The sequence below is a fragment of the Anopheles bellator genome, chromosome 2 (genome assembly GCF_943735745.2).
Source record: "Anopheles bellator chromosome 2, idAnoBellAS_SP24_06.2, whole genome shotgun sequence".
NCBI classification, from domain to species: domain Eukaryota; kingdom Metazoa; phylum Arthropoda; class Insecta; order Diptera; family Culicidae; genus Anopheles; species Anopheles bellator.
In genome coordinates this window covers 42,343,757-42,369,171 of record NC_071286.1, presented here as the reverse complement: position 1 = coordinate 42,369,171, position 25,415 = coordinate 42,343,757, and the positions used below count along the sequence as shown (strand labels likewise).

The window sequence follows — 25,415 nt, the reverse complement described above, 5'->3', positions numbered from 1 at the left end:
CGGTGTACCGACCGTGGTTGGAGGCAACGTCGTACGGCTGGCCATTGAAGGCTCCGCTTCCGTCCGGATGGTGCAGTGTTTCTGCAAGGCGAGAGAATGAGATCAGGGTTATGTTTCTGTTCTGAAAAGCGCCATAGGCAGCCACCACGGTACCCTGATCGTAGTCCAGCAACGATTGGTGATGGGGCTGCTGTGGATGGTGATCATGCAGAGCTGGGGCCGGTGTGCTGCTGATGTAGATTTGTCCCTGCGAGCTTGGCCCATACGGCGGCAGATACGCGTTGGCGGGTGGTGCCGGCGTAGGGGCCGGATGGTTCACTACCACAGGACGCCACGGTTGTTGCGGAGCCTGCGTGACTGTTGTCGTTCCGGTACCGAGGGTGGTGGCATAACTGGGTGTTGCCCCACTCGCGCTGCCGGTGACAACCGGCACCCCGACGAACTGAGGCTGTCCGTTGGGAACTGCCACACCCGGGTAGTAGCTGCCGGGCACCGGGATCAATCCGTTGGTCGGTATCCCCGCCGAGAAGGAGGCAAAGACAGGTTTCGACACGACGACTTGGGGTATCTTGGCGGGATCGTGCGCCACCGGAACCGCCACCGGAATGAGTGGCTTCTGAGGGTAAGTCGCGAAGAAGGTCTGCTGTGTGCTGCCAGCGGTAGCTCCGGTGGTGGCCAACGGGTAGAAGGCCTGCGGGTACGCTGCTGGAACAGGCGGCGGAACGGGAGCTGGCAGAACGGGAGCCGGTGCGAGTGGTGTTAGTCCCGTGGCGACCGATGCGAAACCAGTCAGTGGCTTGACCGGGGCCACTCCGAAACCGAGAAACGGGTTCCCGCCGTACACGGTCGGATAGCGCGGGAAGTTTCGCTGATAGGATGCCACACTTGCGCTACCGGGAAAGAGGGCATAGCCGGGCGGTAGCACCCCACCGAATGATTTGTGCGGTCCCGGGGAGAACTTGGCATACGGACTGGGGTGGTAGCCCTTAAGAAAGTGTAAGTGGTCAGCATGGGGCAGAAGTCCGCCGGCCGCCGGCAGAGCGTAACCCTGCAGGCCGTGCAGACCGTGCAGGCCGTGGTAAATGCCACGTTTCTTCTTCTTCTTCTGCAATCCGAGTGTCTGATCCGTGGCCAACAGGGCCACTAGCAGGAACACCACCGCACACTTAGCTTTTCTTTGCATCGCGTTCGGGAATGGCAACTGTCTGCTGGAGCTGAAACAGGAACAGGAACACACACCCACACTAGTCACACACGCAGCACGATCTTATCACAATTTGTTTCGGGCTATCTGTAGCAATTGGGGCACCGCATCGACCCGTGAACCCAGTCGAAGGCCAACCTGACAGTGAGTTGGCCGTGGGTCCGGTGGGTCATATTTATTGACCCGCCGTAACACGTGCCTCTTGCGATCTTGCGTTACAGGCGTTACTTCCGCACTTGAGGCGGGGCAATAGGCTTCCCCTAATGGCCCTACGGTGTTGTGGTATGAAATGAAATGAAAAGTGATCATACCCCCCAACGGACACGGCCACTACCACCAGCTCGCTTGCCGTGAAGTGACCGTTTCGTATGCAAAGTGTGTCTCCGGAGCACCGGACTAGCGGCAATCGGCGCTGCAGGTGGTTCGACTAAATTTTCACCAACTAACCCTTACGGTGTTGCTTTGGACGTGCTCGGGGTTGCTGAAATGTTGCCTCTCCCCACACCGCCGCGCCGCCGCTGGCATTCCAAACCCGCGTGAACACCAGCGATCGGTTTTCGGTAGCATAATCGATCGACTTCACCGATACGCTCCCGGCACGCTCCTTGGCGGACGTAAAACAGAAAGTGAAGCGGTGCCCATTCTCGGCGACGGACGGACGATGCATCAATCGGTGCATCGGTACCGCTGCAAGTAACCACGGCCGAAAGCTATGTTGTAACATTGGTCCGGGTTGACAGTCCTGGGCGCCGAGTCGCAAACGTTAAGGCAATGCTCCGTTCCGGCCAGGCCGGCGCTGTTGTTCCAGCTGTTTTCCAATCGGTTTGAATGAGTAACAAACTCACACACATGCGATATGGTCATTTTAACTTAGACCGAAAGTTGTTCAGATGTTTACTTCAGCTGGCGATTTTAGTTTCCCGTTTCAGTTTGAGTCTTTTGCGTTTCGGTTGCGAAATGGAGTCATTTATATTTAAATTGATTCCGCACACTTTTTTCGGGCGATTGGCCAGTCGAAACGGTAAACCCGCAAATCGGTGTCGGTGGGCCGATCATCCGTTATCATCTTTCGGCGCATGTAGTTGTGGCTCTGTACAGCGTATTTTATGGAGTTGCGTAAGGAAGGAGGCGGCGAAGAAAGTGGCTTAAGTGTCCGGCGATTCGGCTGATAAATATTCCGGCCATAAAGACGCCTTTTATTTATTACCTCGGTTTCGGTTAAACTATTCGGACGCGACAGCGATCGAACCGGATAATTGGGTTTTGTGAGTTTTTTTCTCTCTTGTTGGTGATGTGCCTGGAAAACTGATTAGCTTGAAAAAGGGAGTAAGGGAAGAAGAAAACGAGCTTGGAATTTTTGGAGTCAATAAAATCTAATCGTCAGTTTAATTTCTACATTTTTCAATAAGACCTGATCAGCAATTGATCATCAATAATCCGATCTTTTCTCCCAAACAACAGGCTGTTCAGTTCAATTAAGAACAAAGAAACTCAAATGCTCCTTCCTGTGTAGGACCTTCCTGTTTCAGCAGAATAATCTGCGACAAGCATATGCGTCTTTCATAATCATGGCTAGTGCCAAGGCGAAATGCTTTCATTGTCAAAATTTCTAGTCCAAATATCCACTGGCAACAGGGATCGCGTTACCAGTCAGTTCTCCGATGTTGATGCTTTCACTTTCGTCCGTCTGTCCGATTGATGGGATTGGAGCATGACCTCCTCTGCAAACCAAGCCCATAAGCAGTTGTGACTCACATGGGACATGCAATGTTCCTATGCAAAGAGACGGGACGCTGCCGTCAGGGTTGTTGCGCTACCGAGGCCTTGCCAGGTGACGGGAGGCAAGAACTCACTCTTTCGAGCGACCGTTCTGGGAGTATTTTTTGTTTCCTTTTCACCCAAATGTGCCAGAAGCAGCAAAAAAAGCAATCTTTCAAGTTCGCAGCGTCGATCAAATGCATTGTACCGAAATTGGTTCTGAAAACGAAGGAAAAACAGTAAACGGGCGGTGATAGACCACGGTGACCACCGGTGGGGCGTCTGGTCTGATGGGTGACCATGAATTCACCGTAAAACCGGATCCGCGGTGCTACCCCAAAAACCGGTGAACGGTCGGCGCATGCGCTACGCCTGCATCGGGCCTCTGTCACACGTGCGATTGCCGCCTCACGACCTGAACCGCCCTTGCAAGTGTACTATGCTGTCAAAGCCGGCTTTGGAGCGGGTGAATCGAAAAGGTATTCGGTTGTTCTTATGTTATTATTTGGAGTTATGGACTCCTTCGATTTTTTCGTTTAACTAAAATGAAAAAAAAATGTATGTATCGTTTTGTTTAATTTGTTACTATGGTCCGCAACTTCAATTTAATTACTTTATTTTAAAAACATGGTACTATCAGAAATTCGACCCACGCTGCATTCAGCAGTACCAGTACAATTTCGAATTTAAGTTTTTATTGTACACATAAAATCCGATGCTAAAACTACTCCGTAAGTTTTACTCTGCGCGTTACCTTACTTACATTCACTTTTCTCTTCACAGGCTCTCCGTTTACGGCGCGAATAGAACGTGATTGTTTTGGCCGCCATAATTAAACGCAAGAAGATAGATCAATCTCGATCTTGTGTTAGAATTGCTCGACTAATCGTTCTTTGGCCTTTTGTAGCGGTTTCGTGAGCTGCAGAGTATTAGAAAAAACATAAATGTTATCTCCGACTCAAGCAACCATTAAATAGAGACAAAATCGAGGCGTGAGCACTGTAGCTCGCTGTCGTTTCGTTTGGGTCCAAAGCAGGTCGCATAATACCGCCCTTTATTTTAGATTTTCTGTTTTAATCACTCTCCAATCCAGCAAAGTACCATTTGGTTAGTTAATCGCTCTTTAGTCAGTTGTTAGTCTGGCGCACACACAACACGTTTGTACTGTTTACGCAATTGGGATGTGGAATCGACAAAAAAACGCATCCCGTAGAGCCAGTTTTATGCGTATGCTGACCTACAATTGCTGGGAGTTTTCATTATCACACACGGAGCCGATGAGGCCAATTACGTGAATCATATCTTTAAAAAGATGTCCAGCTAAAATTAAACCATCCAAAGAAATGTCCTTTTGAAAGTTGTTTCCCGTTTTGTGGTATTTGAAACAGGCAATTAATTTAAAAGTTTTTAAAATACTTGTAATACATGGGAGTGCCAAAAAGGATGGTTGCAGCTTTGCATTGTTACACGTTTGAGAAACAATTATTGGTTTTGAGAAAAAAATGCAAATTCAAAATGTTGTCGAATAATTTCTCTATTCGATGGTCGAGCCAGGCGTGTGCTGCGTATCGATTTACGTACGATTCATGAAATGATTGCGATCTCGGCCAACCCAGTTGGTGGGTCCTTTTCTCCGGGCACTCCTATTTCGATCCTGCCATGCGTGAAACGTGAAATGTGGTATTTTTGAAGCCATTTCAAAATAATCGTCCCAACAACGCGAACGCGAACGAAAACCACCTGAGCAGAGACCGAGAACTCGTCCGGCCCAGGACAACTTTCCAGCTCGTTCCTACGCGCTCGGTCGGTTCTAGCGTGCAATGGGTAGTGACTAAAAACTGGGCCCAATGTGCTTGGGTAGTGTGCAAATTTTTTGAATTTGTCTCCCTCCTATCACCGACCAGCGGACTGCCAACCGACCAGACGACTGTAGGGCGTTGGGCGACATCTTAAGAGTGGACCACACTTCACCGGCTGGATTAATGATGCATTACGAACATGTCTCGTGTGCCTTGCCGGCGAATGGGCGAGCAAAAAGAGCATAGGAACTGTGAGCAATAAAAGTAATTCGAGACAGTCGGCGGCGGCGGCGAGGCAGGTTGAAGGGGGCTCAAAAAGGGGTACTCGTCACGAGATTTGCGTGCCGCCCGGCACGGGGTAGTGGTAGCAGCATAAGTACCTCAAAGCGGTCACCGGTTGAGAAGGGAGGGCAACGTTAAAAGTGGGCCTTAACCACCGATCGTATCCGAATCGAGGGGAGCCTAGCACCGGAGGGCCGTTCTAATAAGCTACGCGCGATGGAAGCAGCTTAATCAGTCGACCTGTGACCGTGCTCCGGATCGGACAGCGATCGGTGTGATTGGGCGATTACCGTCGTGTGTGCTTTCAGTCCCGTGGACGACTAGGCTGTGCTTTTTCTGGGCTGTGCGAAATAATAATTTATCCGATAAATCATGAAATGTGCGGCGGCGTTTGTGTGCATCCTGGCCGTGGTGGCTATTCTGGCTCCCGGGGGTTTGTGTGTGAATTCGGTGGAACAAGAAATGGTGCTGCGCCGAAATCGGAGAACAGTGCAGCTTTTGGTGGATCATTTTGCCAACTTTTTCCGCCTCAGTGCCGGAGGTAGTGCTGCTCCGAAGAAGGCCGTTTCGAAGCAGGACCATGCGCCTGTTGCGAGTCCGCTTACCAGCATTCTGAAGGCTTCCTCGGGAAAGCTGTCCAGTTTTAGTGGCCACAAGACGAACGCGGTGGAATCGAACCGCGAACCTACGCTACAGCACGATCTGCCGACGTGGATCGAGGATCGTCCGCAGAAGGTAGCGAATTCGTTCAGTGAACCGCTGGAGGTAGAAGCCCTGGAGCCGACACGGGTATCGTTGCTGAGCACTACCCGGGAACCGGAGCAAACTTCCAGCACGACGACAGAAGCGTCAATCACGACCACGACAGCTGAGCTCACGACCACCACTCCCCCGACCCAACCGACTGAGCCGGCGGACGAAGCGGAAAATCCCGATGCAACGACCGTCTCCTCCGGGTTGACGGAAAATGGATCAATGTCGAGTGAATCCTCTCCGCAGGAGGAATCGGACGAAGGAGCAACCATCGAACCGACGGCTATTGATCCGGCCGACGTGAACGGGCTTAGCTCTCGGAACGACATTCGGGACGAGAGCTTCCAACCCACACCGGCTCCGCTGGTGAGCTACCAGCACTATGTGCACACGGGAGCCTGGCCAGGATCTAGTTTCCAAAACCCATACCCGATGCTGCAATATTTTGGCAACAACGTGTTCTTCCCGGGCCATGCCCAATTCCCACTGGGGGCTCCATTCCAAGCACAAACTGTGCAAGCTTTGCCACAGAACCAGGGCTATCTGACCAGTCAGCCGCTGTACGACAACAGACTACACTACCCCACGGCCACCGCATCACAGCCGCAGTCGCATAGTCGGGTGAAGCTGCACGATAACCATTATGACCTAGTTACTTACCATGACGACACGGAAACGGCCGCTTCGAATTATCAATCGCAGGCGTTCGGTAACTTCCGAGCACGCCGTTACTAAAACAGTGCGGTTCCTTGGAATGGCAGTATCTTCCCATTATCACATCATTTCCATTCCCATTGTTCCATCACCTGTAAATAAGAATCATCGGGCGTTAAACCTAACGTAATGGGTTTCGGGGAGGGTTTGCCACAGCCACGCCTGTGCTGCCAGAATAGTCACAGAATAAACTGAAACTCGTAGCTTTTTCTTTTGTTTTTTCTAATAAACGGCAGTTTTATTTTTGTTTAGCGAATTTGTAAATATACTAACTCGATACGGCAAAGAAGTAGCTAGTTTCGGTACAAATTGTATCAAACGATTGTTTCTTTTTGTAAATTGGATGAGTTTTGTAGATGGAACTCGCAGCGTCAGCATGTTTTACATGCATCCTAAATACTCATTTTATATTATTAATATTGGAAGAAAGTTCCAAACAAATTAATCCGAAATGCCTGTAATAGGAACCCGTTTCTGTTCGTTATCGCCGAATACCCGTAACAAAATCCATTAGAATTAGAAAAGAAATGCACCTAAACCACTGTTTCATGGTTTTTGGGAACACATGGGGACTCCATAGCGAAAAATAGATCGCTGTCCAGAAATGGTCAGATGAGATGTTTTGATTCACACGCGTAAACGATGCGGTTCTCTTCTAATTGCGGGATCCATCATTCCCTGCCGTTGTGTAACTACTTGAAGTAATCGTCCAGAAATGCGTACACATAGTCGTAAACAACCAACATAATGGCACCGCCCGGTCCGAGGCGCATCACCTTCGGTGTGAGGCCTTTATACAGTGCAGCGAACCCTTCTTCCCGGGCAACGATCGCCATCGAGCCGAACGTGGTGCGGTACTTCACCTGTCCGGGGACAGGTTGCGGGCCCTACAACGTGCATAAAACAAAGTAAATATTACATCAAACATGAAAGCGGTCTCCGCTAACGCTAACCTGGATTCGGGACTTTGCTACATCGAAGGGAATGTTTACGATCGAACCAAGTGTTCCGCTCACAAATCCGATGGTCACCTTGCGCAAAAACTCTTTCACGGGATCCTGTCGGTGAGGGAATTGGAGTTGAACAAATCACATGACATTTGCGTAAATTTGCCGGAAGACATCGAAGGACTGCTGTTTACTGTTGACCACACGAATTAGTGTGACAGTGTGCTAGGTTCGTTGTTGTTGAAGAAGCGACCCACAAACACCGTAATTTAGGAACCCATTACGCAATACAACTAAACCGGCAAGAGTGTATATGGCCATAAAAAATCATTCAAGCAAAGAAGCGGACACAAACAACATGTTAGAGAGCGATCGCCAGGCAGGGGTGCGCATGAAAAGAGCAATGTGGTGGGAAGAAGCATGTTACATAGACGCAGAAGACAGGGTGGCCCCCACTTACCGGTCGTTCCCTAACCATGCCCCAAAGGGCAGCTGTTGTGTTAGAGCGCATGAAACATGAAACAGATGGAAATGATACGACTGTTAAAAAATTAGCACATCGTGTGTCTGGGTAAATGATGTTGAAAAAGCACCGACGGTTTTTACATTCACGAAAGCATGCAACTGATATCCGATACCTTGTACTCCGGAACAATGCCCTTGACGCTGTGATAGAAACCGAAGTAGATCATATTGAAAACTCCATTGCGGCCAATGGTGGCGGTAAGGCCGCGGTTCAACCCGTTCAATCCGAAGCCGGACTCGTTGATGATCTGCTTAGTGACGGCCCACGTACTCGGCACTTGTCCCATTCTGTTTAGTCAAACAATATATCGTTGGGAACGCAATGGGTCGTCAACGAAATTGGTTGATCACCGTGTTAGTTTCTCGACACACGACAGATTGTCTCGATCGTGGCGCTCAGGAACTTACTTGTTTTTGTTGGCCTGCAACGTTACCTTCACCATTTCGAAGGGGTTCACCAGAATAGCTTCCGTCACACCGGCACCTAAACCGGCCAGTGAAAAGGTCTACGAAAGGCGACAGGTTAATTTGGTGTGCCGGTCGCTTGAATCTGCGCCTAATGGGCTTACCAGTGGTGTTGGTTTGTCGGAGCCGAACAGAAAAAATCGTTTGTACTGCTCAAAGGTAAGAAATTTGACCGCTCGTTTCGGCGTTTCGACTAGGACCGGCGGGAGGATACCTTTGTACAGTGAGAGCACCCCTTCCGATTGGGCCATTTTGCGTATGCAATCAAACACGCCATTGTAGTAGGTCTAAAATGAAGCCATGTTGATGAAAGTCGAAGCGATCGCGGTCAGGACGGCACATTACGGTCGATGCAGGTAATCCTGCTGCTGGCCTAGCTTGCAGCTGAAGTCTGGTTTTGACCAAATCTAACGGATGCATAATGCACACTTCCACGAACCCCGCCGAACCACCGGCACCAACTTGCATCGCAGCTTGACGTAGAAATTCTTTCACGTCCGACGGCATCCTTCCGTAGTGGGGTGAAAATTATTCGATCGAAACCAATTTTTGGAGCAATTCAAGTGCACTACGAATTAAATTTAAAAAATTAGTTTGATACATAAAGAAAAGAACTACTTTATAAATACCTTTCCTGTTCGGGTCGCTAGCAACAGGATTGACCGATAAAAACCGTTCAGCGTATCTCTTATCAGACGCAGCGCACCACACAGGGGACAAAACGTAACTGGTTAACCGGCGACACCCTAAATTGGGAACAACCTAGTAATTGCACAACACCGCAATCACGAATTACACTTTCAACTCGGTATGAAATGTACGAATTAAAAACGATCACACATACGGAGCGCACCAAATGCGTGTGTAGATCGGTGTTTAAGGTCACCTCGAAAAAGGAGGTAGGAAACTCTTAATTTATTGTCGATTCACTTCGAATCTCCCGCAGTGGAATGTGGTGTCCGCGGTGTGCGGCGCGCGATCGCGAGCTACGCGGCACTTGTTTACATTTGGATTTCTATCTTGCTTACAGCGGCCTGGTCGCTGCCATGAATCAGCTGATTCGCGGCTCGCGGCTCGCTTTGTTGTTTGGTGGAAGAGTTGACTACGGAGCTACTCTGGTGAAGTAGTGAAAGCTATAATCACGGCGCGAAGCGGAGAACTTTTGTGATTCATCAAAACCAAACACACAGCACGATCTAATATTGCCAGGTTTCGGCTTGGTTTGCGTTTAGCACATCAGGAAGTTAACTAAAAGCTGCTGTAGTTGTGCTACAAGATTTAAAACTGAATCAACTTGAATTTTGAGTTAATATTCAACGAGCGGGAAACGGAAAATCACGAATGGTCGTCATCCAGGCTACTGCATGCACAGTGAATTGTTTTTCGTTTGGCAGTTATTTCTTTTTTCTTTCCGATCCAAGCTGTCAAGTGGTAGCTGTCAAAACGGATCGTGCGCCAATGTGTGTGTTCGAACGAATGAGAGAAGACGGGAAGAAAAGTCGCAGAGACACAGTTCAAGAAAAGAAAGGAGTAAAGTAAGCCAGGGAAAAAACGCGAGCCCGAGTGCAAAACAATATCCGACAATATTGCGCGAATGTTATTCATCTGAATTTCGGTCCCACTTACGTGTATGCGCGTTCGGCGGACGTTCCGGGCACCTCTGTTTCGTTGGCCAGTTTCAACCCACGGTCCCGCACGCAGTATTCAGCCTTGCTTGCAAAGAGCACAACGGCGCGTTACAACACATTTCACATTCATCTGCAGCGGTCGGGGGCCATCGGTCGTGCTCGTGGTCAGCCACGAAATTCTACGCCTGCTGCCTGTCTTGTCCGGTGTGGGCTTAGCAATCCGTGTGTCCCCACGGGCGAGAAAGTGAACGGAACGGGATGCATAGATAGTGGCCGTCGCTCGGTGGCTATCACCGTTGGCCTACCTCTGAGCTGTGTGGCCTGTTTCGCGAGTCCGGTTTCAAACCCGTAGTGCCCCGAACCGTGGCCAAGATTGTGGCGGCAGTAAAGAAGGAGAAGAGAGCGTAAAAACGCATTCACACAACAGCACATCGCCACACTGTGGGTGTTCACAGGAAGACAAGTGCAATCGGAAAGAAAGTGCAGCGGGCGAATGCTGGCAGCGTGTGTTTGGCTAACAAAAATAAATACAACCGACGAGCGTTAGGTGTCCTGTGCGTCGTCGCCGTCGGGGTGTAATGTTGCAATAGCTTGTTTTCGATGCGACACCGATAAAAAGTTCCGTTCTGTCAAAGTGCAACGTGAAACATCGGAGGTGGTGGTGCCTAACTCACAAAATCTGGCCATCATCTTCATCATCATCCGGAAACCGACTCGATTACATTCCACGGAATGATTTAATCAACGAATGAGCTTACGGCTGGGAACCGCTTCCGCGTTGCCGGTAGCCCGTAGCGTCCTCAACCAGCGGTCACCGTGGTGGGAGCGTTCGAAGTCTCCAGCAGTTGCTGGTGCAAGCGAAAGAAAATAATCAGCAGACAACGGAGAACGGTGGTCACCCAACGGTACTATGAAATGAACCATCAGCAGCAGCAATGGGTTCGCAAACGTTGGAAATCCTGCGGCAGGGTGTGCTGGCCAGTTTGACCGGCGGCTGGTACTACGACGTGCATCAGAATGTCTTCTGCAATGCCGTCCATCTGTACATCTGGTTGTTTCTGTTGTTTCTTCCGTTCATCATTTACATGGTAAGTGTGCGTGCGCGCGTCGTCGCGCGGGCTCTCCCGGAGACACAAGGACGTACATCGATGATTCATGCGTTTCGGAAAGCGCCAAACAATGTAGCCTCATCGCGAAGTCGCGAAGACTGGGCAAATGTGACCGACCTACTGAGTGCGTTGCCAAGCGACTGTCGCCCATCAGAGCAATTGATTGAAACGCTTTAGCTTCTGTCCCAACCGATCGTTCGTCGTTTGCAGGACGCTTTTGAACGAATCAACGATCATCTGGTTGTTGATTCTTATTTACTTGTTAGAACTGCTGCCCCTCTCAGCAAATGCGAAGTAAAACGAAAAATGGTGATGAAGATAGCATTCCTATCAAACGCGTAGCTTGTTGGGGTGGCTCTCCGGACAATGTTGTGCATGTTTTGGCCAATTGCTACTACAGCACGAGCGCGGCCGCTCTTCTTGCTGTTCACGTAACGCGCCCTCTTCTAGACACGCAGGCTGGCCACTCTAGGCATTGTCTATGTGTCTTCAGATTGATTGAAACCCATTTGGCAACTTAGTGCCACGAGTGTGAGTTCGCTGGGCCGTTGAGTCTAACTCCGAACCATTAGCACTTGACCATGGCCTTGTTTTCTAATGACGATGGATGTGGCCGTTGCTTGTGGGAGGCTGAATTGGGGACACCAGCTGTGAGTGCTTCTTCTAATGCTCAATAAGATTTTCTCGTTGCATGTAGGTTACCAAGCAGATCCTTAGATCGAAGATACGCAAACTGGTCGATCGAGTTCAACAATACAATACTAAAAATGTTTCTTAGCTAACGGAACTAGGTCATGTTAGTTTATGTAACGACAGGATTGTGTTTTATGCTGCAGCAGCTAAATTGCTGGTGGTAGGAAAGATTCTAGATTCCAGACCCTGTGCGCATTATTATCTGGGGAATCATTACACTCACCGGTCACGAACGTGTTAAGGCAAGCATTATGCCTAAACTCATCCTCACGAGAGCGCGGCTTTTCGTTATTTCACGCCCTGACCTTCGCTGCGATTCGGTATAATCCGTGCTGTTAGTGGCCGGGTTTTCTACCGTTTGCTGCACCTCGGAGAGGCTGTTGCTCAACCATCATAACCGCATCATGCATCGCCCCCCCCGGGGTGGACTTTTAGTGGTGAACCGTTGCAAACAAGCGTTGACTCATCATGGCCAGCGCAACCTTGAACGTTGAACCCCTGGCTCAGCTCGTTATCTGTTGATATCTGGTCGTATTACGCCGGCAACATGGTTAGGAAATAAAATTAGCACATTTGTTCCGACAGGCCATTAATTTCTATCCTCTGCCTGCGATCGATGGGCCCCTCGATTACGCCTTTTTGTCACTGCGCTACGTCCTCTCCTTTTGCCGAGGACACTGCGGTGAAGAAAGTTAGACCGGTGCGCCGCGTTCGAATTAGATTTTTCTTTCAAGCGTTCCTAAAGATGAGCAAAGGCGATCTATGTGCAGCAAGTACATTTTCTTTGCAGTGCCACAGTTAATAATACTGTCACATGGTCGTTTCGTGTGATAATAAAAGCTGCTGTTGCAAGTTGCATTAGAACTAGTTGGAGGTTACGTACACCGCCCTCGTAACAGCTTTCATTCTGTTCAGGTGTTTGGCCCTTGAAATAGCTGCCATTTTCTAATTATCACGTTTGGTATCATCTTTCAAACCTTTTTTAGCACCTTAGTATCGGCCTTATACTACGCCATTAGCAACGAATGCCATACACCAAACTTAAGAATGTAGGACTAGTCATAAACAGGGTCCCTTTAAGTCAAACATTAAGTAAAATTTACTCAAATTAAAAATGATGAATACTTACGTAATGAAAACGACAATATACATGTGTTTACTAACGTTTTCGCTTCATTTTTTCAGTACTTTCCTACAACGTTAATCGTATGGAGCGTATACTGTGTCCTGGTTGCCATCATCATCACATTCTTCAAGATGGTTAACGTGGCCCTGCACCGGATGTACGACCGGGCGCGCACCATGTCGGAGACCAATCTGAAGAAACCGGGAGTCGGCGGGGGGACGAAGGCGCCTGGTGCCGGCGGTCCCAACAGTGGCCCGGGTGGTGGTGGTGGCGAGGACGACGAGGCCGGTATTGAGATGCAAATCCTCGGTACTGTTGAAGCAGTCGGAACGCCACCGGTGAATGCATCATCCCGTACCTCGGTGGAGCATCCGAGCGATGAAAACCACAGCTACGCCAACAGTGCGCTTTCGTTCGATTTTCCGGAACAGGTGACGAGCACGATCGACCTGAAGGTGGACGTGCACCGTAAGAACAGCTCCGAATCGAGCGAAAGCGGGATGAGCGGTGGCGCAACTGGCACTGGGGTCGATGGGGCGGCATGTGGTGAAGCGAGTGGACACGCGAGGGCACGCTGCACTACAGTGCAAACGCACTCGGCGGAAGTTTGCAGTACGGCCACGCATAAAAGATCGCTTTCGACGCCCAACCAGGATCGCTTTTCGGAAATGGCACTAGAGAATGTGGTGCGAGAGATGTCGGGTGAGTTCGGAACCGCCGGCGGATCGAGTAGTGCCGGCGGAAGCACTAGCATAGTGGCAATCGATGGCGGTCTGGCGCGGGACCGACAGCAGCGGCAGCAACAGCAACACCCATTAGCGGGCCGGTCGATGATAAGCGCCCAATCAAATGCCTCGCTACGAAGGCATCAGTACAAGTCGAGGCGGAAGCAGCGCTTCATGAACAGTCAGCTGCAGCGTCAGATTTCGCTCGATTCCGAAAAACTCGCGATGGGCAGTGGGAGCAGCGTGTTTGGGGAAGAGGAGCGCGGCGTCGACGTCACCGACGGTGCCCGTAACCGACGCAAACAGGGTGGTTTTGGACGCAGCACCAGCGGCAGCGGTGTTTCGAGCAGTGTTGCTGCCGGACAACGGAAAGGCGTAAGCAGAGGAGCGAGCGGAGGTGACGGAGTCAAGCTACAGAGGCACCTGAGTTCCGACGGTCAGAGCAACAAATCGATCGGCTCATTGTTTCAGCATCATCAGCACTATCAGTTGCACCATCATCACCATCATCATCATCATCTGCTGGCCTTGCAGAACCACGATCCGGCCGATCTCTACCACCTGGACCACAGCTACACGAAATCTGCCGTACAACTGGCGATAGAAAGCACGGCGGGCGACGCAATCGGAGGCAGCGGTAAAGGAACTATTGGTGGTGGTAGTGGTGGAGGATCGTACCTTCTTCATCAGGCCACTCCCATCCGACGCGATTCGAGCAGTACGATGTCCGCCTTGCAACTGCCAACGATCGCTAGCGGTAGCAGTAGTGCCGTAGTCGGTGCCGGGATTGTTAGTGGTGCTGGTAATGGGCCATCCGGTAGCGGGAGAAGTGGTTCGGGTGGAGGCAGCAAACGTCGGCGCCACTCGAACACTAATTCCGGCAACGGGGGCACGGGACGGCCACTGCCACGGTCACTGACTTCAGTGCGACGGATCAAGAGCGCCGCGCTCGAAACCTGCAGTCCGGCGTCGATCTCTAACCTAACGCCAACCCACCCGAACAGCGTGGAGGTGATCGGCGGCCAAACACTGCGCAATCCACGCCACACCGTACTGCCGCCGCCGAGCAAGTGTTTGTCCCGCAATCCGTACCTGAACTTGTTTACGAAATCGAACGAAGGGAGCAGCGGATCGGGGCTGGTGGACGTGTGTCGGGGAACCGCCTCGAGCCTTACGATGGTGATGGGTTGTGATGAGGAAGCGGCTGGAGGAGCAGAAGGAGGCGTTGGCGGAGAAGGGTGTGGTGAAGCAGGTGAAAGTGGCAGTGCGAACACAGCCGGCGATCCCGTTTATCCGATCGCCGAACAGTCAGACGAGAGTACACCGATCAAGAACGGAGGTGACGGTAATGGTGTGCGATTGGTGAGTGACGAAGTAACAGTCATCCAACGGTTCGTCCTCCATTTGTCCGATTCGGACGATGGCCTGCAGGACGATGATGATGATGACGAGGAGGAAGATGAAGAGGATGAGGAAGAAGAGGAGGGGGACGACGATTGTGGTGATAGAGAGAGCGACGACGAAGAAGTGGAAGAAGAGGAGGGAGAAGCGCACGTGCATGTTGGGGAGGATGGTGTTGAAGCGGCCGTGGAGCACGATCAGTGCACTGGAAGGGCGCGGGAAGAAGACGGGCCAAAGCTGGTGGACCGGGTAGCAGATAGTGAGGAGGATCTTACGTTGCATGATCAACTCCGTCGGCTGCACCATCAGCAGCAGCAAAGGGATCGGATGGAACTTCTCGATCATCATCTCGATACGGCAGATCGGTCGGCGGTACCTGCGGGTGACGGGGGTGACGATCGGAGCGACGAAGCGATCGATTCCGATCTCGATCCCCCGGACAGTGGCCTTCAGTCGACGGATTCCGATACGGAAAACAATGCGGGCTCACGATCGCCGCTTCTCGAACCGCGCAATCATCGGGCGGGTTCCGAGCAAGCGGTGGTTATAGTGGAGGCCAAGAACACCGCTTGCTTGGCGGCGCCCAACGCCAGTGGTGGCGGTGGGGACGTGAAGAAAACTTCATCCAGTCCAACGATCAGCGACACGCTGCGGTCCCCGGTGAAGCCGTTCGGTGACGAACTGGGATGTCTCTCCTCCAGTGATTGGGAGCACGCGAGTGCCAGTTCCAAAGATTTGCTGATTGCAAAAGACAGTCCTCCCAAGGCGGCGAATGCACCATCGGTGGGCGGAGAGCACGATCCATCTGCGACACAACGAACAGCTGGGGGCAGTGGGAAAACGGGCGATTGTGCAGCGCCCGACACTTCGTCCACTTCCGGTATTACGCCGTCCGCACAGCGTAATCTGGGTGCGATTCCCAAAACTTCGCCCCAGGGACGGTTCAGCACACGGCGACTGAGCATCGAAGACAACTATCCCAGCACGAGTGGCAAGATCTACAATCGGACACTCTCGCAGCGGCTATCTGCGGAGCGGATACCGGAAAATGCTGCCACTGCACCACTGATCACGTTCCTCAACTATCGCTCAGATGTGCCAATTCCGCCGATATACCTGCCGGGCAATAGTGCGCTGTCGGAGCAGCAAACGAACGGAAGTTTTAGCTTTCGGTCGCGTGGTATCCCATTCCCCTCCCGGTCATACCGCCAGTTAAACTGCCGCCTGCGAATCCTCAAATCGGCCGACGAGGGAGGCAGTGATAGTGCTGAGCCGGCGGGAGCAATGGCAGCGTCAGCATCGGCGGCGGCCTGTGGAATAGAAACGACTTCCGGTGCGGTTGGAGTGAACGATTACTGGCGCGACGATGATAACAACAACTGCAATTACTGCCTGGATGCGCTCGAAGGTGGACAACAGCAGGCGGTTACGGGCGGGCGTTTGCAGTCGGAGGCTGCGGGCAGCCACAGCGTCGGCGGCGCAGGAGGAAGCAGCACACGGGGCGGTGGTGTTGGTATCGGAGGTGGTGAGCTGATGCCGGGATCGGTCGGCGAGTTGCCTTGGAATTTGTATGTAGCCGACGATTCCGACCGCTGGCTGCGCTGTGCGGCCAACGCAATCAAGGAGCGGATCGGAGCGCTCAACCATCATCTGCACGCACACCACCATCTACACCATATGCATCATCACCATCACCCTCGCAGCACGATCAGCATCAGTGGTCCGTCGGGCAGTGGTATTGGTGGGGCGGGCAGTGGAAGCGTTCTGAGCGGATCCGGTGGCGGTGGGGCAACGATCGGGACGATTTCTTCCACCGGCGATGATTTCAACACTGCATCCATTAATTCTGCCGGTGGAGTCGGTGGCGCTGGCGGTGGAAGCGCGGGCGGCACAGTGGGGACGATCGATAAGGCAATCGTCGCGTCGACGGACTGCAGCCTTTCGCGGGCACAGAGCACAATCGATGTCGTGCTACACTCGATGTTCGGCGAAGGTGGCCAAACGGTGCGCCCGAAGCGTTACTACCGCTTTCCCCTGAACTTCCTGTGCTTCCGAGAGCATCTGAACATCTCGATGAATCGGTTGCAGCTGTTGGCGTTGTTCGATCGCGACACCAGCTGGGCGCAGGTCGTGCTCGCCATCGGTCTCTGCACGCTCGTCTCGCTGCTCGGCTCGCTCGTCCTGTACCTGAAGTTCTACGAAGATCTGTACGCGTTCATCTTTTGCTTCGTGATTGCCGGCAGTCAGTACTCGCTGCTTAAGAGCGTCCAGCCCGATGCGGCCTCACCGATCCATGGATTTAACAAAACCGTCACTTACTCGCGCCCGATCTACTTCTGTCTGTGCTGCGCGCTGCTGCTGGGTGTGCACCGGGTGCTGAGAGAGTACGAGCTGGAACTAGGCCAGGGAGCTCCACTGGAGGGTCTGGGAACGCACGTCCTGTTCGGATTTCGCATCTCGATCGTAGCCTTTCTCCAGTCGAGCCAGAGCATCCTCTCGGTCGTGATCCTCTCGTTTCCGTTCCTGTTTAGCCTCGGATTGTTCCCGCAGATCAATACCTTCACGATGTACTTTCTGGAGCAGCTGGACATGCACCTCTTCGGCAGCAACGCTTCGTGCAGTCTGCTTGCGTCCTTTCTCTCCGTGCTGCGGTCCGTGTTGGCTTGCACGCTCCTGTTTGGGCCCGCTTTCGGTGCCCTGTCCGAGACCGGCACCCAGCATGTACTGTTCTCGATGTTTTGCGCTTTCCTTGTGACCGTGTCGTACCATCTGTCGAGGTGCGCGAGCGACTACACGTACGTTTGGGCGGTGATCAAGTCGCTGCTACTGGCGCACCCGGACGATGACGATACATCCAGTGGGGGCCGAGACGGCTCGAAGCGCTCGGTGTCCTCGGGCTCGTGCGATGACTCGAAGGGGGCGGAAGGCCTTCCAACGGTGGTGGCCGGTGCTGAGCGACGGCAATCGGTGCCGGCCCGATCAACGGACGAGATGAACCGGGATTTCGACGAAGAGGCGGGACGCGAGGACACGAAAGAACTGGACGATCCCTTACCGCGAAAGTTACAGGATACGGTGACGGCGCGCATGAAGAACGATGGCGTGGTGTGCGTGGTGCTGGCGGTGGCCATGTTCAGTCTGCACTGCAGCACCGTCTTCACGGTGCTCCAGCCGGAAATCAATCACGTGCTGCACTCGGGCGCCTGCATTGTGGGGTTTCTTGTTCACTACATCGTGCCGCAGCTCCGGAAGCACCTGCCGTGGTTGTGCATCGCAAAACCGATTCTGAAACCGGACGAGTTCGGTCTGTTCGAAGTGCAGAAGTTGTCGAAAATCATGTGGTTCGAGACGATGTACGTGCTGTTGTGTTTCTTCGAGCGCAACATCCTCTATCCGCTGATCTTTGTCAGTGCCCTGACCGCTGACTCGGCGTTGATTGTGGAAAAGTTTGGCCTCACGCTCGGCACCATGCTGATCGTCGTTTGCAGTTTGAAGTGTGAGTACCGTTTTTTCATGTAATCTGTTTTCCACAATACCGCTTGGTGGCAATACTGTTTGTGTTTCACTCGCTCCAGGTGTCCGAAACTCGTACTCCGACGTCGGTAGTCAGTACATTATACTCATCTTCACCGTACTGTTCTTTCGGTTGGACTACAAACTGTCTAGCGAAACGTTCCTGCTCGACTACTTTCTCATCTCGATCCTGTACCGAAAGATTTCCGAGTTTCTGCTGAAGGTGAGCGAAGGCGTAGATGGCTCAATGCGGTTTTTCTGGTAACATGTTTACTATCTCTTTGCTTTCAGTTACAATTCGTCGTAACGTACATAGCACCGTGGCAAATAACGTGGGGATCGGCATTTCATGCGTTCGCCCAGCCCTTCAGTGTTCCGCACTCGGCGATGCTGTTTCTGCAGACGGCCATCAGTGCAATCCTGTCGACACCTCTCAATCCATTTCTTGGTAAGTGGCGTGTGATGGCTTTCGTGTTTTTACCACTATTGACACTGTTGGCTTACGTTCTTCGTTTTCGTTTATAGGAAGTGCCATATTTCTAACGTCATACGTGCGCCCGATTAAGTTCTGGGAGCGTGACTACAACACCCGCCGGATCGATCACTCAAACACCCGGCTCAGCTCGCAGCTCGAGCGCGATCTCGGTGCAGACGATAACAATCTGAACAGCATATTTTACGAGCATCTGACCCGCTCGTTGCAGCACTCGCTGTGCGGTGACTTACTGATGGGTCGCTGGGGTAACGTAAGCCAAGGGGATTGCTTCGGTCAGTATTAATTAGCTTGATCGTCAACGGTTACAGTGTACAGTACATGGGAACCTTTCTTTCATTGCAGTGCTCGCGTCGGACTACTTAAACTGCCTCGTGCACATCATCGAACTCGGTAACGGGCTGTGCACGTTTCAGATGCGTGGTCTCGAGTTCCGCGGTACCTACTGCCAGCAGCGCGAGGTTGAAGCGATCTCCGAAGAGGTGGAAGACAATATAGGTCAGTTTTTGGTTTGGATGCATTTCCTCAGGACGTAGTAGAATTGTTCTCAACATTCGTATCGTGCACAGGTTGCTGCTGCTGCACGATAGGCCACCTGCCACGCATGCTGAGTGCGAATGCCATGTTCACTACGCGCTGGCTAGCGTGGCAAGTGATGGCGTCCAAGTACGTTCTCGAGGGATACTCGATATCGGACAATTCTGCCACTGCCACACTGCAGGTGTTCGAGTTTCGGAAGGTGCTGATTTCATATTACGTTAAGGTGCGTATGAAAGGAAAACGCGGTGGTTTGGTCGAATCAACTCTAGATCTGATGATCGAGTGAACGAGCTGGTTCAAACCTTTGGCCAATATCTTTAAAATCCTTTCGTGACTAATTCCAGAGCATTATCTACTACACGCTTCGGTCGCCGAAGCTGATGAGCTGGCTGCAATCGCAGGCCATTGAGGAAGCGCTCGAGCATACGACGGACCGTCAGTTTGTCGATCTCGATCCGGTCTTCAATCACAACCTGGATGACGATTATGATTTCCGCACGGCGGGCATTACGCGGGCCAGTTTCTGGTGTATCTATGGCGAGTGGATACAGTTCTGCAGTACCAAAAAGCGCCAGCAGCTACAAGCGGCCCTTAACGAGCGTAACAGTACGCCGAAGAAAACTCCACCGGCTAGCACTTCCGTTCCATCGGGCGGTGGCACCGGAAGCACTGGCGGTACTGCGGGAAGTGTTGGCAATTGCGTGGTTTCGTCGACCACTCAGGCCCACGGTGCAAATTCGGCCACTACGGACGCGGCGAAAGATGCCAAAGCTTCACCGGGAGCCAGTGTCACGACAGGTTCGACGGCGGAGATTGACGGTACGGCAGGCGGACTGGGAAGTGCTGGGAACAGTAAGGCTGGTGGTGAGTCGAGTGGAACGCACAACAATAACGGAGCGCACGCAGCAACGTCCTCGAATTGTGGAGGTGCGGATGGAACGAACGCCGGTTCCGGTTCTAACGGAAGCTCCTCCAATGGTACATCTAACTTTTTCAGTTCGGTAAGTTTTAAAAGACCCGCTTTGTTCAAACCCTGCCAGTGCACTGATCGACATTACGGTATGTTTACAGAACCGTGACTCGTTGGTGACCTCGCTGTGCATGTCGCTGGCGTTGCTGGCTCGGCGTACGTTAGCCACCGCAAGCCACAGTTCGTCGTGCGGGGTCGAGTTCTTTCTCCACGGGCTGCACGCCTTGTTTAAGGGTGACTTTCGCATCACGTGCCCTCGCGACGAGTGGGTATTTGCCGATATGGAACTGTTGCACGGTGTGGTTGCTCCCGCTGTCCGGATGTCGCTGAAGTTACACCAGGACCACTTTCTCTGTCCGGACGAGTACGACGACTACAGCTTCCTGTACAATGCGATCGATTTTCACACGAAAGAGCTGGTCATTTCGCATGAAGCGGATCCGTTGTGGCGAAACGCGGTGCTTCGAGGAACACCGAATTTGCTTGCCCTGCGCCACGTTATGGATGATGGTTCGGACGAGTACCGCGTGATACGGCTCAGCAAGCGGTACCTAAACTTTCGGGTCATTAAATTGAATCGCGAGTGTGTGCGTGGATTGTGGGCTGGCCAGCAGCAGGAGCTGATCTATCTGCGCAATCGGAACCCCGAACGTGGCAGCATCCAGAACGCAAAGCAGGCGCTCCGCAACATTATCAACTCGTCTTGCGATCAACCGATCGGTTATCCGATTTACGTGTCCCCGCTGACGACATCGTACGCGGAAACGAACGCACAACTGTGTCGCATCATCGGCGGTGAGATAACGCCCGAAAAGATTCAACAGATGCTGATCCGGTGTTGGAAGCGCATCCGGCAGCGGTGCCGCGAGGGATGCAGTAGTGGCAGCGCCATCGTTGATGGCGAAATGACGGAGATGCAGGGTGTGTACTGTAACACGCCGACACCGAACAACACACTGTCGGGGACGGCAGGCACTCTGTCGTACGGTAGTCAGAACATGTCGATCTCCGGTGCCGTTGCAACGCGGGGCAGCATGGCCAGCATTAACAAACCGACCAGCTCGACCCTGTTGGCTGGGTTTCTGAACCGGGAGCGGGATGCGGAGCGCGAGGCGATGGCCGTTGTAGGGGTGCGGGAACGCAGTACGATCGCGAAGCGGAATATGAGTAGCACGAGCAAAGATCGCATCGATTGGGGTACGCTACAGATTAGCAAGCGGGACTCGTACCGAGAAGCTGTGCTGGCGGAGGCAGTAGCAGCGGCAGCGGTTGCTGGTGGAAGTGGAAACGACAGTTCCGCCGGAGCTGATGATGAGTGTATGGCCGGTGCTGCCGGAGCGAGTCCGAGTTCGACGCTGAAACCACAAGCTGAATCGACTTCTGGTCCGATCGGTCACAAGCAACATTCGTTGAAGCTTTCGACCGTTGGTACAGGCATTACATTGCCGCCGGGAGTTGCCAGCGGTAGTGGAGGTATGGCGGCCGTTGGTAGTCGAATACCGGGAGTTCCCGGAACGCTAACGTTCACACTGTCACCTCCGGACGATGCGTCCTACTCACTGTTCAGTATGGCTACTGCGGATTCAACCGAACCGCAGGCGGCAAACCTTCAGTGGATACAGACGCCTCCGGCGATCGGGCTGAACAAGAAGGTCATCATTGTTGATGCGTCGCAGGTAAAGATAAACATTGCCGAACCTTAGATTCAAACTCTAGTATCCTTATCATACCGTACCACGTTCTTTCCATTTTGCGAACAGATCTACGATTGTCTTGATCTGGGCAGGCGTATCGATGTAACTTGGCCGAACGAGCAGTTCCGAGCCAGTGGCGGTCGCGCCTCGTGGAAAGATTGGATCCCGCAAGAGGGCATGGTAGGTTACGTAGTTCACTACTGGCAACCGAACCATCCGGATCATCATTTCCGTTCGAACGTTAACCGCACGATACTGTTGGTGAAGATCGGCGACCGACACGTACCGATCGGCGAGAAGGGTATTAAAGAGTACAACACGATCGGACTAACTTCGATAGGGGCCATTTCGTCTACCGTCGACGACAGCCCTGCAGCGTGTGGTGATTCATCATGCCGTTCCGTGTCCATCAACATGGTCCCTATGGAACGAACCGGTAGTCGGGAGGTGATCGTAACATTCACCACTTCCGGTGCACTGGTGGAAGTAGAGGGCAGCGACACTATTGCCACGCCTGAAAGCACTCCATCGAAGGTGGAAGGTGACATTGCCGGGGACCCACCTTCGTGTTTTGCCGCATGCGCTAACGAACATGATGAATCTCAAAGCTGCACTCAGTGCTCAGGGCTCGTGTAGCGTATTAAGTAGGGCGTACGAACTACTGGAATGTTGTAAATAGCTAGTTTCATGATCGCCTTATTCACGTTCACGTCGAAGTGTTTTGCATCTCAGACGGAATCGGGACGCAGCTAGAAATAGGGCACTCGTCGGTGCGCTGCCCTGGTCAAACAGTAGCCTTTTCGCCCAGCTCCCGATAGTGTACAGTTTAAACCCATCCTGTGCGCAGTGACGCAGGATGGTCCCTCTTTCCAAGCGGTCCAAAAATCAAGTCTATTCATCGTACCGTCGATTGGTTTTTCGAATGAATTCCAAAATGGCTGTATCTACAACTTTCTTCTTTACTCTACTACACATTGCCACGTCCACCGTATTGCCACTCGAACATAAACACAAACAAAACTATGGTTCTCGGGAAACCACTCTTATTATAATGAATCCGCCGCAATCGGTGGCTAAGGAATCTGCCACTGCGGACCCCCCTGTTTACCTTGGCAAGAAGTACGAACGGAATTCTCCAAAGGTGCAAGACCAGTCAAGTCGTCGCGGCGGTCGAAAAGCGAAGAAACACGAATGACCAGCACGGTGAAAATGATGGGACGCGTTGAAATGTGATAATTAACGTTTAAGCAAAACAAAAAACAAAAACAAAAAAACAAACAAAACATATAAAGGCGGTGGAATATGATGGAGTAAAGTAAATAACTCGTAAATGGAAACTACTTTTGCTGAGTTTTTCTGTTTCACGAGAGGGAAGACGGGAAGTGATGGTGAGTCATGTAAATGTATAGGCAAAGGAAAAGGGAAAATGCGATAAGCGAAAAGAACAGGAATGGTGCCACGCGTGTCGTGGCAAACGACACCAATCGATACCGTTGGCTGAAGATAAACTCGTTAAATTATTTTGTAAATCCTGAACTAGTGTAATCCGATGATGAAGCCGAGCGGGCCAGCGTCACCGAAGGAGGAGAACTGAAACCAAACGCGCGGAGAATTGAGTGCATGAAATTCGGATGGGAATGAGTTGTTAATCAGTCCCCCCCCCCGGGTTGGACGACCGCTACGGTGCTACGGATGCGAAACATATACGAACTTATGGTATCACGCACTATTGTTCGTTCGAAAATTGAAGAAAATTATTTTTAGATTAGTTAGCCTAGTTAGTTAGTTAGTTAGTTAACATTCAACATAAAGAAATAGGGTGAAATGCGAGAAAATAAGCAAAAATCACACAAAAACATACTAGCAAATGATTGAGCAAAGAGATGTTGTTAATGAATTTGCAGATAGAACTGCAGTAGCCTCTCCGCTGAGTGAGATACCTACGGAGAGGGAAATTACAGCGAGATAGAGAGAGAGAGAGAGAGAGGAGATGGTTTAATACTGTTTTTCACTAATTACTAGAACCAGTTGGTATGTTCCATATTACATATACTTTGTTTAAATATTGCTTTTGATACATTCATCCGTATCCGGAGCGATCACACAGGAGTCGAAAGACGACTATCTTCCACACGAGAAGCAGAATACTAAAAACATCCTTCACTCGGACCGATGGAACACGGAGAAGGGTCAGGCACGGTGCGGGTTCTAACGGTGGACACAATTGATACGAAAAGTGGTGGGCGCAACGGGTTGTTAAGCGGGTGGAGCCTGAGTTTTGGAGAAATATGGGTAGTCCTTGTCTTTTATTTGCCCCCTGTTAAACCTATAATCAAACTCGCCCCTGGAGATCTACAATAGAGATACACAAGTTATGCCTTTTTTATTGAAAAAAATAAAACGACTTTAAAAACACACCCGTTTTTTGATTACCCACGATCACCACGATCAATCGAAATCTGAAAGAACTCGTCATCGTTTCGTTCTTTCTATTTGTTGGCGACGGAACACAACCACAACCGGTTCGTTGCGAGCAAGAGAATGAATCTCGGTTATCAATTCCGACTTTTATTAGTTAGCATTCGTTTGTAATTTTTCTCTATTCACTATCATCCTACGCTACGTATATGCTTATGTTTCTATCATTTCACTCCTTCCATCGCCTGCACCGCATGTTTTCAGGGCTTACAGAACACTGCCGTATAAAGAATGGGCCCGTTTTCCTCCATAGTAGTATAGAATGTCCATCACTACGCGGTCACATTGGAGTGGTTGGAGTGTGTCGGGCAGTTTTGGTAGTCCCCCAATGAATGTTACAAGTTGAATGTTGAATTACCAAAATATGGTTAACTATTGTATTGGTTTTCGTCATATCAGTTTCTACTTAGTATGCTAGAAGTTTCTGTTGGGGACTGCTACTTGCCATTGGTATGTTTATTGGTATTTCTGGTCATTACTTTCCTCACACATACGTTTCGCCTACATAAGTTCGATTTTCCAGCCTTCGCGGACATGGAATTCACGGGTTAAAATTTCTAATCTACATGAGGAAAGGCCGCTGCTTACTCTCCTTGCT

At 51.4% G+C, this 25,415-nt stretch overlaps 4 protein-coding genes across 4 annotated transcripts in view; 1 reads left to right on the top strand and 3 right to left on the bottom strand.

The window, feature by feature from the left end:
• The window catches only part of LOC131207560 (BCL-6 corepressor-like protein 1), a 2,015-nt gene extending 832 nt beyond the window's left edge, over nt 1–1,183 (bottom strand). Inside the window, exons 1-2 of the mRNA XM_058200177.1 lie at nt 154–1,183; nt 13–81 (exon numbers count right to left, since the gene is read on the bottom strand). Of these exons, the coding sequence (XP_058056160.1) occupies nt 13–81; nt 154–1,183 (1,099 nt within the window). The remainder of the gene's footprint in view (nt 1–12; nt 82–153) is intronic.
• Nucleotides 1,184–6,795: 5,612 nt separating this feature from the next.
• LOC131208460 (mitochondrial 2-oxodicarboxylate carrier) lies at nt 6,796–9,351 on the bottom strand. Its single transcript, XM_058201221.1, has 7 exons — nt 9,077–9,351; nt 8,793–9,015; nt 8,552–8,734; nt 8,391–8,488; nt 8,096–8,270; nt 7,464–7,568; nt 6,796–7,397 (listed from the first exon to the last, which is right to left on the bottom strand). Exons 2-7 carry the CDS (start codon nt 8,952–8,954, stop codon nt 7,203–7,205), a joined length of 918 nt encoding a protein of 305 aa, XP_058057204.1. The 5' UTR covers nt 8,955–9,015; nt 9,077–9,351; the 3' UTR covers nt 6,796–7,202.
• Nucleotides 9,352–11,010: 1,659 nt separating this feature from the next.
• Nucleotides 11,011–22,975, top strand: LOC131207559 (protein pecanex). The gene is made up of 13 exons (XM_058200176.1): nt 11,011–11,163; nt 13,063–13,774; nt 13,823–14,038; nt 14,102–16,981; nt 17,024–18,625; nt 18,705–18,865; nt 18,934–19,090; nt 19,168–19,410; nt 19,481–19,633; nt 19,705–19,898; nt 20,020–20,676; nt 20,747–22,321; nt 22,406–22,975. The coding sequence occupies exons 1-13, from the start codon at nt 11,011–11,013 to the stop codon at nt 22,973–22,975; spliced, it is 9,273 nt and encodes a 3,090-aa protein (XP_058056159.1).
• Nucleotides 22,976–24,963: 1,988 nt separating this feature from the next.
• LOC131207558 (protein crumbs) overlaps nt 24,964–25,415 on the bottom strand; it is a 28,096-nt gene continuing 27,644 nt past the window's right edge. Inside the window, exon 12 of the mRNA XM_058200175.1 lies at nt 24,964–25,415. This exon is cut by the window's right edge and continues 1,122 nt beyond it. The gene's annotated coding sequence lies outside the window, so the exon portion shown is untranslated.

Coding starts and splice junctions, on each gene's coding strand:
- LOC131207559 (XM_058200176.1), top strand. CDS start 11,011: ATGGGTTCGCAAACGTTGGAAATCCTGCGGCAGGGTGTGCTGGCCAGT. Junction 13,775..13,822: donor CATAGTGGCAATCGATGGCG/GTCTGGCGCGGG, acceptor AACACCCATTAG/CGGGCCGGTCGATGATAAGC. Junction 19,091..19,167: donor ACCTCTCAATCCATTTCTTG/GTAAGTGGCGTG, acceptor TTTCGTTTATAG/GAAGTGCCATATTTCTAACG.
- LOC131208460 (XM_058201221.1), bottom strand. CDS start 8,954: ATGCCGTCGGACGTGAAAGAATTTCTACGTCAAGCTGCGATGCAAGTT. Junction 8,735..8,792: donor CAGGATTACCTGCATCGACC/GTAATGTGCCGT, acceptor GCTTCATTTTAG/ACCTACTACAATGGCGTGTT. Junction 7,569..8,095: donor GCATTGTTCCGGAGTACAAG/GTATCGGATATC, acceptor CCTCACCGACAG/GATCCCGTGAAAGAGTTTTT.